Here is an 18855-nt window from a genome sequence, read left to right as displayed (position 1 = left end):
CAATAAAATCTCACGGTCCTCAGCGTCATGATGGCGCCGACTACAACTTGGAGGACTTTAAAGTTACGGTGTCTCATGAGGTAAAACGCACCAGAGAGGAAAAGCAATGCGCCCCTCGGCTCTCTTCACCTCAGCACCGACACGGAGACTTTTCTAGCAAAACATCTCTAGTGCACATGACAAGAAGGGTAGCATTTTGTCTAAGACCCAGCTCTCTTTTCCTCTCACTTTGCGTAATTGTGATATACCTCCTCGGGATTTTTTCCCCCGTTTTCTTTCTTTTTTTTCTCCCCTTCATCCCCCCCACCCCGCTGCATCCCCAGTCCCCGGGCGGGGTTGCTAAGGAAACGGCCGCTTGGCAACGCGCGCGAGCCCGGGGGCCAGCGGCCGCCGCTGCGCCCCGCGCTGCTTCTGCTGCTGCTGCTGCGATTGCAGCCGCCCGCCGCCGCCGCTCGCCCTGCCTCCGCCGCCGCCGCGCCTCCTCCCTCACTCGCCGGCGCGCTCGCCTCCTCGCTAGATGGTGTGCGAGCCGCCCGAGAATTAGACTCACTCCGGACTCGGCCAAACGCAACCGAGAGGAGGTGTAGTGTGGTGCCAGGGGGTGGGAGGGGAGGGAGGGAGGGAAAGCGAAGAGAAGGAGGAGGGGAGGCAAAAAAAAAAAAAAAAAAAAAAAAAAAAAGACAGAGAGAGAGAGAGAGAAACAACAGCCAACAACTAGAGGGGGAAGGAAAAAAAAAAGAAAGGAAAGAAACCCCCCACCCCCCCACCTCCCAAAACTCCCCCCACAAAATAAGAAAAAAAAAAAAAAAAAAAAAAAAAAGAAAAAAAAAGAAAAAAATCCTGTGGCGCGCCGCCTGGTTCCCGGGAAGACTCGCCAGCACCAGGGGGTGGGGGAGTGCGAGCTGAAAGCTGCTGGAGAGTGAGCAGCCCTAGCAGGGATGGACATGATGCTGTTGGTGCAGGGTGCTTGTTGCTCGAACCAGTGGCTGGCGGCGGTGCTCCTCAGCCTGTGCTGCCTGCTACCCTCCTGCCTCCCGGCTGGACAGAGTGTGGACTTCCCCTGGGCGGCCGTGGACAACATGATGGTCAGAAAAGGGGACACGGCGGTGCTTAGGTAGGATGAACGGCGTGCTTTTCGTACTTGTCTCAGTCTTTCTTTCTGTGTCTCTTTCCACCCTTCTTGCTTTTATTTATTTATTTATTTATTTATTTATTTATTTATCCCCGAGTAAGAATGCTGGTGGTGATCACCATCAAAAAACCACACCGCAAGGAATACAGGTGCTGCTTCTGCCCGGTGCCTGGCCCCTTGATGCTGGGGCAGGTAGGAAGCTGGACGCGTGATGCTAAAGCACTTTGCGGGAACGCCAAGTAGCCCAGGGATGAGTGAAGTGTGAGGTTTAGGAGGGGCAGGTGCCACTTTGAAACTCAATTCACAAGGTCTCTGTTTTACTGTCATGGGGTACTCGTGGAGAGTCTGACAAGTTTATCAGGTTTGTTTCTATTTTACTCTAGCCTAAGCGACTTTTTCTAACTGCTGCCTCCCTGCTCCCATTTATTTTCCCTTTCACTTGGACACTTAGGCTCAATTTCTCCCTCCTCAGCTTTCTTTCTTTCCGCTGATCGTTTTCTCCCCTCTCTCTTTTCTCCCTCCTCATTTTCTTTTCCCATTTTTCCACTTCCTTCCTTCTCTCCTTTTCCTCTATTGCCTCTTTTCATCCCTTTTCTGTGCTCTCTCTATTCTCTCCTCCCTTTTCTATTTTCTCCTCCTGTATATCTTCACCACTCTGATTTCTGATCATATTTAACCGCCTTTCTTCCACTCTTCACCTTTCTCCATCCCTTCTTTTTCTCCCTTATTAATGTTCCTATTCTGTGGTCTTGTCTCCCTGTTTTTGACTCACATTCCCCATCGTTCTTCCCACATCCTTTCCCATCATCGTCACATACACATGCATGTTCCCTCTGAACCCTTACAGTACCATCTTCTCACACTCACACATCTCTTTCCCTTAAACACACTCACTCACATACTCTCTGTTTCACATCCTCACACACACTGGCCCTTCCGTGCTCTAACAGCCACTTTCATATTCACGTTCTCTTTCACTGTTTAAAAGGCACACACTCCTTTACTGTTCCACACACTGTCACTCTCACACATGTGTACACATGGTCCCTCTCTCTATGTTTCTCTCTCTCTTTCTCTCTGTTTCTCTGTCTCTTCTTTCTCCTTTCTTTCCTCCCTCTTTCCATCTTTAGTTTTACTTCTTTTTTTCACCCTTCTTTCCTCCCTTCTTTTCCCTAAGGTTGAGCACCGAAATGTTTTGTCATTAGTGAACATCCGTAGCCCGATTTTACCCCAAAGCAACACTGCAGAGTGAGATCCTGGAAACATTTTTTTTTCTCTTGTGAAAATATGAATTGATGATCAGCAGTGCTTAGATCTAAACAAGGCTAAACACTCTTATTCCTTCATTTCTCATCGCCCTACCTTCTCCCCCTGACACCCCCAACTGATGTACACTTCAAATCTCCCTGAAAGATCTTCTTTCTCTCCACTGGGTGGTAGTTGGCTTGTAAGTGTGGATGCACAAAATAAGTATACGCGGCATGTCTAAGGTGAAAGAGAGTAGGCTATGTTTTTGTTTGAATTGTGCAACATATTTTAAATTTAATGATCTGGGTTCTGGGTGTGGTATATGTTTTACACCTTCTGAAACATGCTTATGAGTCCAAATTTGTGTGGAATACTATAATAATTTCTGACATACCCTAATAACTAAAACGCTTTTATAATATATGTTATCTTTGCTGCTGTAAATACAAAATGCCACTGAATGTATACAAAAATAGCAAATAATTTGTTATAACTTTAATGCCTTTTCATTGCTGGTAAAAGCTATGAACTCCATGTCACATAGAGGGTATAAATAAAATGCACATTTTCTTTTTTTTTATATTAAGTTTGTTTTGGAAGTTTGAACAACAGTGGTAAGAACGAAACACTATCTTCAGAGGCTGCAAACACATATCACGGGGGCTGCAATCTATGTGTTTGTAGCAGTGCACTGCTTATTTGTAATGAGCATTAACATTTTTAACCTAAAGGGTTTGATAGACTACTTGCCTTTTGATGATATATCTTGGCATTTTGTTTCTAATGAATCTAATACATGCTATGGCTAACTAAAATAGCTGGAACCACATTCTGCTTCTAGGAGACCTATATTTAGTTCACCCATCACTTACAGTAGTGAAGCTTCTCTAACTAGTGGGGGCAATATCTTTCTAGTGTTATTGCTTTGGTGCAGTCCTTGTTTACTTGTGTACATGGTACCACATCCATTTATAGGCTGCATCCTGAGTTTTGTCATATCTTAATTAGAGAACTTTTGACTTTTAAACTTTTTAGAAAGAATAGAATCTGTCTCTTCTAAGTGATTTTTTTTTACCGATTACGGTGTTTATTTTTTTAATAAACAGAATAATTTTGTGTCATATGAAACAGAAATCCTATCAGCATTACTTTTTACCCAAAGTCATTTGGGTAGTACTAATTCTGTAATTCTCTAGGGAGTATCCCACTTTTTACCTTTCTACATTGCTCATAGGTTTTTAAACTATTTTAATGTATGCATTTATAAGAAATTTTCTCTCTGTTAAAAAAATGTTAAATTGTATGAGTTGTTTTTCTCGACTCTTCTTCTGCATCTGGCATTTACTCTGTCCATAGACCACTACAGACAGAGCTTAAGGACTAATTGAGTGTGTAAGTCAGGTGCCATATTTCTTATCAAAAGTAATGTCATAGTTATAGTTTATGTTTTTACATTGGAGACTTAGAATTATATTTGATGGTATTCTCTAATTAATTAGGAAACAAAACAAAACAAAATTTACCCTCCTGCATACACCCCCTCACATCAAAGTACAAAAATCTGGTGTTCAGGAGAACACTTTACTGAATTACATTATATCATTCATTAAGCTTTACCCAATAGGCTCTATTTTTAATGTAACACATTCCTCAAAAGTGTCTCTAATAAAAAGCAAGTAGTGGTATAGCAGTTATCAAATAACTTTAAGAGCTAAAGGCCCGAAAGTGCAAAAATGTCGGTCAGTGACTCTGTTGCTTGTGGTTACATTAATGAAACAGAAGTTTAAAGGTCAAATGATACATTTCTATCTTCTAAATGCCAGAATGTCTGTTTTAGAGAAAAAAAAATCAAGAAAAACAAAAGTTTCCCTAAGTGGCATTATGATACGAAAGGGAAATCATTCTGTGATCTACTAACTATATGTATCATTTTATAAATCATCTTCTCTGTTTAGCTTAGTGAACTTATAATGAAATTCCATTTCATAATTGCAGCATTCTTATCATTTGAATTTTGCCTTTAAAGTTAGTGAAGCAATATATTAAATGTCAAAATTCCCCTTACTTCTAATAATGTTATTCACTGATCAATCTCTGAAGGATTCACTTGAGCTATTTGGACCTTCTTGATAATGTATTTAATGATACATCTATTCAATATAGAGAATTTGGTACCTCCTTTACTTAAACTTTGGATTTCATTAAATGCGTGCATGTCTTAGAGTGCATTGTAATTTGCTACAAACACAAATTAATGTTTGCATTAATTTATTAAATATTAACTTAAATTGCTACTATGTTTAATACATATTTTATTTTATGTATTTTATGCCTAACAAAATTTGTTAATCTGCATGTGGAGAAATTAACTTTTTCTCCAGTCTTCAAATTGCATTTTGTAGCACATGGAAGATAGGAGTTAATGTTTCCTGGGGTGACATAGCAAAGAACAGAAGATGCTAGAACCACATTAGTCACATTGCAGGACCCTCTGTTTCTAGACCTGGAGAATCAAGGGGAACATAATAAGGTTCTGGATCAGTACATCAATTTCAGATGACTTTTAAAATATTGGTTTGCAGTCGCTTTAATGTGAATCAGTTGCTTTATTCGTACCTTATTAACAAACACAGCTATGTTAACATGTCCAAAATGTGTAATATTCTTTGGAAACAATACAAGGAACATCCTCATTTATATCCTCACAGTGCCTGAACATTTTCTTAAATACATGTCATTTTTAAGTTAATTCTTTCAATCTGTTTCAACTTCAGCTCTTCTGTATGAATTTTGTACATTTTAAGCCGCCTTCCTGATATGAATTCAAAATATCCTATTCTCTGCTTGTCATGCTTTAATCAAAGAAAGGAAGAGAGATTCTTTTCTTAAATGTGATATCTTCTTTTACCTTAGCAAAGTTGAACACATGCTGTCATTTTAACACTGTAGGTTTGAATGGAGGTTATATGAGATCCCAATATGATATTGTAATATGAAGGACGATTTTTGCTTACAGCAGAGAACATAGGGCACATTTGCACAGAAGATATTTTCGTTGGAAGCTACAAAACTTTCGCAAGTAGATTTATAAGTGGATATGATGAGTATTTATCACTTCTTGGAACCATTTGTCCTATACATTCGCCTTTTGATTAGACTACATTAATTAGTTTGGTTTGAATTGCATGCTATTGGATATAAGAAAGTAAAGGATTTATTTATGGGAATGCAGAATTACCTATAGTAGTAGAAATCAATTGTGCTGTGCTTTTGGTATATCATTGGATTGTCTAATATTGTCTGTTGAGTCATTCCTACACATTGATGCATTACATATTTCAAATACATTGTTTAACTATGTAGGTGATTTCAGTTTAGAATATTAAGGCATTATTTAAAGACCTATAAGCTTATTAAGTAGTGTTGAACAAAGATTTTTAAAATTCTGAAGTTTTTTTCCCTTCTTTAAAAAAGAAGGGGAAATAGATTATCTTACTGACTCATTTGGGAAAAATGTGTTCTAGAATACAGAATAAAATGCTACACTGTTACCTGTAGTGACTTGCAAAGCTGTGCAATTAGCATGACACATTGTTTTGTATATTAATACACAATCATTTGTTATATTAAAGGACAATGTAGTATTTTAAATTTTTTCTAGGTAAATTTATTTTGCCTAGTCTTTTCAGTTTAGAAGAATTGATAAACCCATGTGATTGTATAAATCTCTGAACACATTCATGTTAATGAACTACTTATTTTAAATAGATTGGCTTTGAAATTAAACACCTCCATGAAATAAGTTATTTTTTTTGCAATACCTGACCTCTGAAGAGCTTAGAGGAATGTTCACATCTTGTTTGTGACAGTTCTGGGCCCAATTAACCAGTCCAACCTTTGTCCTTCTGCTACCCTAGGCTATTGGAGATAGATGGTAGAGCTAATCCCTGAGACAACATTTCCCAGTCAGCCACTGTCATCTGCCTTCAGGTTGTGTAGTTGCACGATGGAGGGGAGTTTGGGGAGAGGAGAGGACGTGATGAGTGAGACTCTCCATTCTTCATTGCTTTGGGCAGCATCCAGCAGTGTCTCCATCTCCCAGGGGTACCTCTTTGTTCCATCCTCCACTGGATCACTGGCTCATGGACTTCTATTTACACTCTCATCTATTCATTCTCATATCTTAGGAGTAGTAGTGGCTTCCTGCTCTTCTAATTTCCTGAGCTGTCTTACCATTACCTATATGGCTTCTCAGCTTTTCTAAACACTTTGTAATCAGTTTCTTTCATTAAATCCCTCTGTTTTAAATAACCTGAATGTTTTAAGTTTTGCTAGTGGAACCCTGATTGATATATAGTGAAAGGTAATAGCTTCAGTTATTTTAATTATATTTGATTAAATGACTACTTTGCCCATGGCATGATAAATGTTGGTTACTAGCACTAGATATAGGAGTTGTTTAGGGAGACGTGCATAGAAGTTAAACCATAATGACATTAGGGCATATTACAAAGAAGAAAGATTTTCCTGCACCCAGATTATGGTGAGAATAATAAACGAAATGTGTAAATATTTAATTAAATATACATTGATTAATAATATTTGAGTTAATAATGTTACTATGGGTGGGAACATGAAGTTGATGAATATATATTGGCAAGATTCAATAATTCTCTATTTATTTATTTATTTATTTATTTATTTATTTATTTATTTATTTATATTGACTGAGCAAAAGAGAAGAAGGGCTAACCTCTGTTTGTGGATATGGGATCTGAATGCTGAGATAATTCCTACAGAGTTGCCTATTGAAATCAATAGGAATTAAAGGCTTTTCTTTTATGAAGCTTAATACCTGAGGAACTAATCAAAATTTCCAGTTTCTTATGAAGTATATAGTCATAAAAATGCACATGAGTCCAGTGTTTTGGCCACTGTAGAAATTAGTCTCTCAAGCCATTTGAATCTTATGATTAGAAATCAGATCACTTTTCTATAATATCCTGTTTAGACATAAATTAATACATTATAGACATCTTGTAACTTACATAGAAGAGGTAAGAGATGCTTCGTTAATAAGGTTTTCTTTTTTTTTATATCTGTCTTCTTAACCGAGTATTAGATCATGTGACATCTTCTCTAATTTCTTCAAAATACCTTCTGAAAGGCACTTATGTAGGTGTCTGGTTCCAATATAAACAAGCATTCACGATAAAGTTCTACCTTTGGTATATTTCTCCATACTTTTGCAAGAAAGATGGCATCTTAAAACCATCATTGATGAACTGAATCTCTCAAGGATGCTTAAGAGAGGATTTCTGAATTGGGAGGGAACTTGGACTTCTTGATCTCTGCCATGCCATCCATTTTAAAGTTGTGCTGATCTATTATAGATTGTCATTGATACTTCCTACATATAAGAGAAAATAGAATTTATTGCTCTTTTTACCTAGGAGAATCATATTATCTGCCTTTCGGCTTTTGTATAGGAAATTTTAAATTGGGTCACATGCTTTTTTTGTCTGGTATTTTATGGATTTCAAATTCACCAGTGGAAACAAGAACTTCCCAAACTACTGGAGAGTAAAATGTAGGATTTTCCTATATGGCCATAATCATTATCAAACTAGATTTTATTTTTTTTAATGTTTTTATTTATTTTTGAAGGAGAGAGAGAGAGAGAGACAGAGCATGAGCAGAGGAGGAGCAGAGAGACAGGGAGACGCAGAATTCGAGGCAGGCTCCAGGTTCTAAGCTGTCAGCACAGAGCCCGATGTAGGGCTCAAACTCACGAACTGTGAGACCATGACCTGAGCCAAAGTCAGATGCCTAACTGACTGAGCCACCCAGGCGCCCCTCAAACTAGATTTTAATTAGTCCCTTATATCTAAAAATGTAGTATCATTTGCAAGATATTGAAAAAATTTACTAACAGCAGTTTTTTTGATATTTTGTTAAAATGTACTTACCTGTTCTTTGCTAATTTTGATATACAAACCACCTGAGTGTGTAAGTGCTATGACTCTTGTTCATCTATTCCTAGACCTTAACACAGAACCTTACATTTTTCAGGCTAACATCTACTATTTTTTACATTAGTGAATCCCTGGAAGAATAAGCAAAGGGATAAATGTATTTGTTCTTTAGTTTATTAATTTTTTCACATTTATTATTTTTTTTAATTTTTTTTTTCCAACGTTTTTATTTTTGGGCCAGAGAGAGACAGAGCATGAACGGGGGAGGGGCAGAGAGAGAGGGAGACACAGAATCGGAAACAGGCTCCAGGCTCTGAGCCATCCGCCCAGAGCCTGGCGCCCAGAGCCTGGCGCCCAGAGCCTGGCGCGGGGCTCGAACTCACGGACCGCGAGATCGTGACCTGGCTGAAGTCCGACGCTTAACCGACTGCGCCACCCAGGCACCCCTAATTGTTTCACATTTAATGATTGTGTTATATTTAATACTGTGGCAGATCTACATGTTTATAGTGATTAAGTACTTTTTATTGAATCTATATATCAAGAGTCTCTGCCTTATGTAATTCCTGCAGAACTTCTAGTGGGTTAAGATACATACATTGGAATCACTCAGTATCTTTTAATTGCAGTGCATAACCTACTAGTGGGTCTTGAAGAAAGGTACTGGATACTAAAGGCATTTTTTAAATTAAATGTACCAAGTAGAGTAGAAGGCATTTTGTGTAATAAAGGTGAGTCTTGTCTGATAAAACTTTAGTGAGGGCTTCAGCAGGGAGAGTTTGAGACACAGTGGTATGGTTGTAAGATTTTGAATTGTGGTTATAATTTTAAGAAGATCCAAGATTTTAAGTTATATAGGAAGACTTTTGCCATTTGCAATTATAATCATCAGATAAGAAAGACAGTTCAAAGTAGCAAAATGTCTGTTGTGACCTCCTAACATTTTTTTCTGTTTCTACCTCAACCCGTGGAGCTTCTTTTTCCTTTCTCCTAAGGATTCAATTAAATCAAATCAATAAAGATACAGGGGTAGAGAGAACTGGCTGATAACTCTCAATTATGAAAAGTAGCTATATGCCCCAAACCAGAGCAGCACTTTTGTATCATTCCAACCATCTCCCAGAGGCAGGTCAACAGTACTTTATAAACCACAGGGTATTGATACTAGCTGATAGAATTTTAATGTGGTCATATGGCTTTGATTTGTAATGTTGAAGAGGTTATCTATTAGCATAGTGGTTTCTAAGCCATATCAAGTTCTGAATCCTGACAGAGGACCTTTGATGCTCTTAAGCATCCAGCTGGCATGGGAATTGGTCTTTTAATCACTTTTTCTAGGAAAAGGGGAATATAGGAAAGGAGGAATTTGGCAGGGTTGCCAGTGTTAAGTGTTGCTCTTTTGAACAGTAGCCAGTGCATTATACTTTTCAGATAGCTGGTAATTTGTTCAATTTAAGGAAAATGTTTATAACCCTTTTCGGTCCGGAACTAAATTGTTCTTCAGTGAATTTCACTAAGTTGTTTGGATATAGGTCCAGTGTCTATGATGATGCTACAAGATAGGGTTTCTTTAAAGCTATTGCCATAAAGTACTGAAAAGTTTTGGATGACTTAAAAGGGCCATGGGAAAATGTGTTCTGTTGTCTTCAGAAACTCCTTTCCTCTCATTCAGCTAAATTAAATTTAGAGATATTAAAAGGATTTAAGAGACATTGTGAACATAAGAACAATAATCAGAAGACAAGAATACTGTTTGTGTATTCTTTGCAATAACACTACATACTGTTGTATTGGGATATTAAATGAATAAATCAAAGGAATCATAATGTTTTCCTAATCTTATAGATAAAATATTTCTTATAGGAGAACATATTTAAATATATTTGATTTGTAAGTAACCTGTTTTCCATTAATGTCTTGGTAATTGATCAGCAGAGTTGATGGCACCTCTACTGCTTAACATATTGCTTGACACATTATTAGTGTTGACTGAAGCACTCGAAGGAGAGAAGGAGTAATGGGCAAGGGAGGAAGGTGAGGAAGGAAAGTGTTATGCTATATGAGTGACTTCTGATCAAATTACCTAAAATTTTGAATCACTGGGATGACATAAAATTAAGCCCACAATTTGTACTATATTATAATAAAAATGAAATAATAAAAAAATACTGTTTTGTAATAAAAAGAATATATTATAGTAAAATAATTCCCATAAAATGAATACATTTCATTTTATATAATTCATCAAATAATTGGAATAATCCTAAACCTACACGCTTCCCATAATAAAGTGATGTATGTTATACAAACTGAAGTTCCAAAATCATATTTTACATTCGGATATATGTCTCCCTTCCAAGCTACTAGTCCATTTATATTTGTTTTAAAAAATACCTAATAACTCTATACCTTGGCCTGCAGTGCGGTCAGGGGCTAGTTTTTTGGAATATGTTCACAACAGGAAATTATATATAAATCTTTGAATAATTGCTCTCCTGTCTTATTGAGCATATGTCACTGATCGATATTTTTTTGCTCATACATCATTAATGTGGAATAATAGATATAAAAAGTTACTTTTGCTTATGCACAGAGTTTATCTCCTTTGGTATTGTTTAGTTGTATTGAAACCTGTCATGCTTTGAGGTATCCAGAATGATAGTTATGAGAATTTGAGTTCCTACTTCTCTACTTACTGGCTACATGACCTTGAACAAATAAATGCCTTACCCTCACTTTGTATGTCCTTAACAGAACTACATGGATTATATGAGATAATACACATAAAATGCTACCACAGTAACTACCACGTAGTAAGCACTAAATTTATATTAGATAATAATTTTGTGTTGCTTTTCTTCTCCTACTCTTAATCTGAAATTTGTTGTCACTATTTACTTATTGATATGGGTATATATTTCCCCATTTACATCATTGATTCAATTATGTGTGAAGCATAATTTACAATATGCTTCACAATTGTACAACTGTACAATATTCAATGAATATATATTTTTGCTATGATTTTGTTAAAATAACATTTGTTGAACCCCAGGGTGTCAGATAGTCAGCTGTGACTGAACAACAAAACCACAAGGGAGACTGAATGAAGTAGAGATGTTTATTACTCACAGGTCCTGGAGGAAGCACATGGCATACTGCCAGGGGCCTTATGGGAAATCCAGGTAGAGAGATCAGCTGAACTGGAGTACATACCTTTATGAGGGTTGATGGGTGGAGTGTTTTGGGGTCTTGGTTCAGATCAGGCCAATTCTAACCAAAAAGAGTAGAGTTTTATCTTAGCCTTGCACAAGGGGAAGGTACACAAGAGGAGGCAGGAGAGAATGTCGCTCACAAGGACTCCTTGAGGAAGTGGTATCAGGAACTTGGATTTGCTTATGTCTCTTCTGGAGATGCACAAGTGAAGGGGCTAGTGTCAGTGCTTTCAAGGCCCCTGCGTGCTACTTGGCAGCAATAACATGGGACAGTTTAGCTAAACACTTGGCATTTTGTATTTTAAAGATTCTGTTCAGTGGACATGATTGTGTTTTTGTTATTGAGCCTGATAAGCAAATGCAGTAACTCCAGGAGCCACAAATTTTATGCTCAACAGACTGATGGTGATTTGACTCACTTAACATAAAAGTAAGAATATCACTGTAATTAGGTGGTCACATGAAACATCGAGAGCAGAGGAAGAAATGAAAAGAGACAGAAGAGAAGACATGAGAGGGATTAGAAAGTACAATATGATGGCAGTGGAATAGTTAGAGGGTGAAGATTAACATTTGTGACAGTTTAGGAGAGAAGAGGTGATAACTGGTGACAACATTGGAATAGTCGATAAGAGGGTGAGAATAAAAAAGAAGCCAAATGTGTGTTCTGGATAGGGTAGCAAATAATTCTTCAGGATTAGATATGCCCTTATGTTTCTTTAGGGCATCTGTATGTATGCTGAAGGCAGTACAGTTAGAAGTAGTCTGTATGGGCGAGAACTTTCCATCTATATTGTCATTTTATTCATAGACAATACACTTAGAAGAAGCTCAGAAAATACGCTTGCTTTAATTTTGCATATTTGCCAAATGCATAGCAGAGTGATTTAGGTTCATAATCATGACAAAGCCATCATCATCATGATTCAGATTTCAACTAACAGTCACTGTGTACCTACTATATATGACATATTTTCATAACAATATGCAATAAGTTATTGCTTTCCCAGTTTTATAGCCAAGTAAATTCAGGCTTAGAAAAATAAGTTAACCTGTCCCAGGTAAAAAGGGTAGTAGCTGAACGAGAATTCAAATCTAGATCCTTTTATCCCAAGTTCCATGGCTTTTCTACTATCTTGTGTCTCTTACTAAGAAAAAGATCAAAACAATGAGTAAATTTATTGCTAATTCATCTATTAAACACTTATTAAGCACTAGTTGCATTTTATTTGCTGATTAGCCAACAGTGATAAAAAAAATCAAGGTATTTATATGTATGAGGAAAAATGAGAGATTGTAAGTGAGATTAAATGCATACATCTATTACATAGTCAAGTGATTGGAAAATAGTGAATTCTTAAAATTATAAATATTATGAAATAAAATCTCTCATCCAATGATTTCATCCCTAATGATTAGAAGTTACTGATAATACAAGGGAAAAAAATGAATGGCTTTGAATACATTTATATAGTGAGGCATTCATTGGCTATTTTGTTGAATTTTTACAACAGACTACAACTTTTCTACTTTAGGCTTGGAGAAACAAACCTATAGAAGATGAATAACTTCCTGAACTTTAATATAGGTAGTAAATGGCATAACCATGGCTTGGTCCTAGGCTTGTGTGTCTCCATGGCCCATCCTCACTTTTTAAAAAAAGTCATAATATTTCTTGGAGCATTTTGTGTACTCTAGTCCTTAACAGAAAGGAAGAGCGGTAGTTGCTTGCTATAGTATTCTGAGTTCCCAATTAAGTCATTTGAATACTAATTCTGGCATAACTCTCAACAGCTGAACCAAGTTGATTTCAAATCCTTCTTTGAAAAGGGTTAGGCAGCCTAAGGAGCACCATTATTTCCCAAGATAGATGGGAAGATCAAAAAAATTCAAAGACCTATAAAAGATGTTTTTATTCCAATTACATTAAACATGTCAAAAATGTTTTTGAGTCTTATGCTTAACTGTAGTCAATGGATAAAATGAAACATACTGAAATTAGATAGGTTTCCTTTTCTGTTAGCTGGTAGAAGGAGTGTATATAGTTTATAGCCCAGTTGAGTGAAAACTGATTTTTTATCTGATCGTATATAATTTAAGCATCTTCTTTAATGTGTTTATTTATCGACCTTCCAAAGGTTTTACGTGTGCACCCAAGAGGGGAGTTTCATGTCGACTTGTTTTTTGTCTATCCAAGCTTTCCCAAAATAAAGTCCTATTTTTGTCTCATATAATTCAAGAATATTTTCAACCCCTCTAGCCCCATTCTAACTCTTCCTTTCCTGAATTCCAAATTTCTACACCTTTCAATTTTACAGTGTTTATTCTTTCAATTTTTCATTATGATATACTGTTATGTTTGATTCTGCAAAGGAATATAACAGCTTCTGTCTTATACAGTACTCATTTACTTATATTATTGCAAATCCTTCACAGAGCTTTGCATATTGCTTTTTGTATAGAATATATTTACTAAATACTTTCATTGATCATTTTTCTTTCTTCTTTCAGGAATTTGTTTTGTATTTTTTCCACTAATCATATAGTTTTTTCCATAAGGAGCATGTTCTTCCAGATATTCATTCACCTGTTTTTTCAGCATATATTTATTGAGTTCCCATCAGACACCAGACACTTTCACTAAGTTTGAGATACCATCATGATAAGAGATAAGGTTCCTTGCATTGAATTTACATTCAATGTAGTTCAACCTGTATCCTTAAACAGTGTTGTATCGTGTAAAGAACTTATGTTTTGACTTTCTACTTCCCAATTATTAGCTCTGAGATTAATAGTTTCTGAGACTCCATTTTCTTGTCTGTAAAGTGGAAATATTGATAGCTACCACTGTACTTACTGTAAATCTTAGTACTAATGCCAGTGAATACTGGTAAATACAATGAATACTGTAAATTCTAGTAATAATGCCGGTGAATACTGCCAAAAGCCATATTCTGCACAGTGGTGCTCAATGTCAATGTATTTTCTTTTTCCCTTCCTCAGTCTTCCTTTAATACAGCTGTAACTTATGGCCAGGACTATCTACTTGAAGCAATTGTTATATGTTATATTATATTTCCTGCATTCTCTGTTCCCCAATAACTTCTGAGACTCACCTAGTTTTAATACAAGGCATCTTTCTGATACTTTGAAAAGTAGGTTTAACCTGAACATATGATGAACATCTCATTTATCTTGTTTGTTTCTTGGACTCATTTTTTTTTCTTCCAAGATGTTTTACTCCCTTCATACTGTGCTCTCTTTTGAATAATTTTGTACATTTATTTCTCCCTAAATTTGTTGTCAGTTTTTGACATATTTTGAATGTCCATGAAGATTGTATTTTCTTCTTCACAATTTCTTCTCTTGGCATTAAAATATTCTTATCGTTATTATGTGTTTTTTCTAAAATCCTGGACATCTCTCAGTACACTTTCATTATTGTTTTTCTTGTGTAGGATGGTGGTATATGTAAGGAACACTTCATAATTATCACCTGGCTAATAATTTGGAATTCTTCAGCAAATGATTCTTCGTTAAATAGCACTTCCTTACTTTTGCCACTTCATTTTCTGAATTATCCTGAGCCTCCTGCCCCTAATGGAATGGATGACACTTCTCCCTAATCTTAACAATTGATGAGCTGATTTTCTTACTTTTCTTGGAGTATTCTAAAAATTCTCTTCTTATGTGACTTATATAATCAATTGGTTTCTGGCAGGCAATATCTAGACTTCTTTATCACCTAGTTTCTTTTTTTTTTTTAATTTTTTTTTCAACGTTTATTTATTTTTGGGACAGAGAGAGACAGAGCATGAACGGGGGAGGGGCAGAGAGAGAGGGAGACACAGAATCGGAAACAGGCTCCAGGCTCTGAGCCATCAGCCCAGAGCCTGACGCGGGGCTCGAACTCACGGACCGCGAGATTGTGACCTGGCTGAAGTCAGACGCTTGACCGACTGCGCCACCCAGGCGCCCCTATCACCTAGTTTCAAGTAGCATACAATTGTATAATGTTTATATGGGGAAATCATTAAAGGTAAATTCTTGTTAATTTCCTTCATTTATGTTAAAATATCTATTCACTTTTTTTCTCCTATACAGGAATATGGTGCTTTTTCAAATCATCCTAAACTTTTCAATATCCTCATTTTTTCTCCATTTCTAGTTATTCTAGAAGTGTATTTAGGTTAGGCCCTTGAACAATAGTGGCATATTTCTTTGAATCATTGAATAAAATTGAATCAGGAAACTGTTTAAGTTTAGTTCTCTATAAAATGGGTTAATGATACTATCTAAACTATAGATTGTAAGAATTAAATGAGATAAGGTTTGTAGACTCCATAGCATCATGCCTGGTATAAAATAAACAGTAAATGAATGGTAGCTATTAGGATTTTTATAAATACCATTAACAATAAAACTTCATTAATAATTTTAGGGGATTATCTGACAGCAGAAAAAATCAAGATCCTCTGGTAATGTGCTTACTTCTATATGCTCCAGCATGCTTTGGGGACTTACTTCATGAATTATCTTTTACTTTAGATAAGACTTCTTGCTATTGCCTCCCCTTTTGTGGGGCTTTCTTTTCCTTATCAGTTGATTTTCCAAGATGGATTTTCAATAATGTTTGAGTTCTATTCATTTTTTAAACTTAGCTTAATGCTATTTTTTTCATGGAACCTTTATTAGCTGCTCAGAATGAAAAAATTGAAAGCAAAAATTTAAACACCTGGATATATCTCTCTCTATATCTATACCTATATATAGATATAGAGATATATATAGATCCAAATTTATTTATCCAAATATGTACATATATGTATGTATCTGCACTTCATGACTTTGTAAGCCCAGTTACCTTGCATTAATGCTGGATTTTATAAAATGTGTTTGGTGAACATAAGTAGTTCTTTCCTTGGATTTTAGTTATTTACGTACATGTTTTATGAGATATGTCTACCCTATTGTAGGCCTTGTGAAGTTAGAATTTTTACCTTAACTGCTTTTGTATCCCTTCGGCCTTAAATAAGCTTGTTGAGTAGAAAATTTTTTGTGGAAATGAGTAAACGAATCTAAAACAATTAGTCTCACAATAGAGTCATTGCATGTTTGATTTGGGAGTTAGACGGGAAATATTTTCAAAAAAGATCATCTTAGGAATTATGCAATGTGTTACTTTTTTAATGTAACACTACCTAAAAATCAGATGGGGGGTACTTTTTTGTTACTTTATTAAATAAAATCACTTGTATTCTAGACTGAAGGGTGCTGTAGTGTTTTTATTTCAATTTTTTTTTTTGGAGTGGAGGCTCATAAAATAGGATATCACAAGTGGGGAGGAAGAATGAAGTTCCAGTTTAATGGGACCAAATACATGTCAGAGTGGGAGAATTGTGAAGAACATTGTGTCACGATAATGATGCTAATGCCTATAATTTCTATAGCCTGATATGAAAATACTTTTTAAATTCATAAAATTAACAAGGCAGCTCATTGGAGGTTTTCCAAATATCTTGTAAGTTCCCAATGAGTATACTTAATATTACATACCTTAGAGATTGAAAAAAACAGATCTTTAGTTTGGCTTTAGAGGTAAAGAACTTTGGTTTCTGATGCCTGTAGTATGTATTAGCAGACATTCTACAGTTTATTTGATAGTCTTACATTTCCTTGAACCACTCTTAACCACTGATATGTTATTCCTAGTAAATTAGAGACATACTTTAGGATAAAAATTAATTCCTAATAGTTACATTAAATTGTGGCATTCATATCTCAGTTATTTTCCTTAGAAAAAATTCAAAAGAGGAGTTTTGATATATTTTAAGATTAAATGGAAATACTGAAGCTGATTGCTTTCAGTACCAAAAAGCTAATTAAAATTAAAGGCTAACAAAAATTATCTTCTTTTTTTTTAATGATTATTTTTCAGAGAGAGAGAGAGAGAGAGAGAGAGAGAGAGAGTAAGTGGGGAGGGGCAGAGAGAGAGGGAGACACAGAATTCAAAGCAGGCTCCAGGCTCCGAGCTGTCAGCACAGAGCCCAACACAGGGCTTAAACCCAGGAACCGGGAGATCACGACGTAAGCCAAAGTCAGATGCTTAACTGACTGAGACACACAGGAGCCCCCCAAAATATCTTCTTTAAAAAAATTTTTTTAATGTTTATTTTTGAGATAGGGGCCAAGAGAGAGGGAGACACAGAATCTAAGGCAGGCTCCAGGCTTTGAGCTGTTGGCACAGAGCCTGACGTGGGGCTCAAACTCACAGACAGTGAGATCATTACCTGGGTTGAAGTGGAACACTTAACTGACTGAGTCACCCAGGCACCCCACCAAAACTATCTTCTTTTAAAAAAAATTTTTTTTAACGTTTATTTATTTTTGAGACAGAGAGAGCCAGAGCATGAACGGGGGAGGGGCAGAGAGCGAGGGAGACACAGAATCGGAAACAGGCTCCAGGCTCTGAGCCATCAGCCCAGAGCCTGACGCGGGGCTCGAACTCAGGGACTGTGAGATGGTGGGTGACCTGAGCTGAAGTCGGACGCTTAACCAACTGAGCCACCCAGGCGCCCTCAAAACTATCTTCTTAATGGAAGAGTCAAGTTATTATCTTTTTAAAATTATTCTCTTTTGATAAACATATAGGTTGGTAGTCAAACAGACAAATAGCTACTGTCATCAAGCATAGTTGAAACAAAAAGATTGTCCAAGAATTTAGACTTAATTTAGGGTGGAGAAAAAATTGACACAAAAGTGTACATAAACTGATAGTAATTGTGTAGTTATCTAACTTCTGATTAAGAAAAAATGTTATGTATGTTGTTGAACTATTTTATGAAGAAATGACAATTGTATATTTGAAATTTACTTGGGACAGTAGTTTATATAATGATTTATAAATTTATTGCATTAACATAAGTACTTTTAAAACAGACAAATTATAAAGTAAGTTCTTGATAATGATCTTCCATCTATAGAAAAATTAGACTTTGGTACATTTTTTCAGATTTTCTTTGTTTTCAAAAAGAATTGCCCAAGAAGAAATAAAATACTGGTATTTTGAATGTTGATTCTTTCAGTACCAAAAAGGTCTGTACATTAGTAAACATTTTATGGGTGTTAAGGACTGTATTTACTGTCATTAAAAATAATTGATCTATGTAAATAGTATAAAATATTATAATTTATTTTTCTAAATATTTAAAATATTTGAAAATTTTAAATTTTTTAAATTAAAAAAAATATTTTTTTCAACGTTTTTTATTTATTTTTGGGACAG

The 18855-nt window shown here is 35.9% G+C and overlaps 1 protein-coding gene across 1 annotated transcript in view; it reads left to right on the top strand.

The window, feature by feature from the left end:
• Window positions 1-634: 634 nt before the first annotated feature.
• Window positions 635-18855, top strand: part of NEGR1 (neuronal growth regulator 1) — an 841588-nt gene continuing 823367 nt past the window's right edge. The window contains exon 1 of the mRNA XM_043575275.1: window positions 635-1114. Coding sequence (XP_043431210.1) covers window positions 939-1114 — 176 coding nt within the window. The 5' untranslated portion in view covers window positions 635-938. The remainder of the gene's footprint in view (window positions 1115-18855) is intronic.

Source organism: Prionailurus bengalensis, chromosome C1 (assembly GCF_016509475.1).
Source record: "Prionailurus bengalensis isolate Pbe53 chromosome C1, Fcat_Pben_1.1_paternal_pri, whole genome shotgun sequence".
NCBI lineage: Eukaryota > Metazoa > Chordata > Mammalia > Carnivora > Felidae > Prionailurus > Prionailurus bengalensis.
This window is presented reverse-complemented; position numbering and strand designations above follow the sequence as displayed.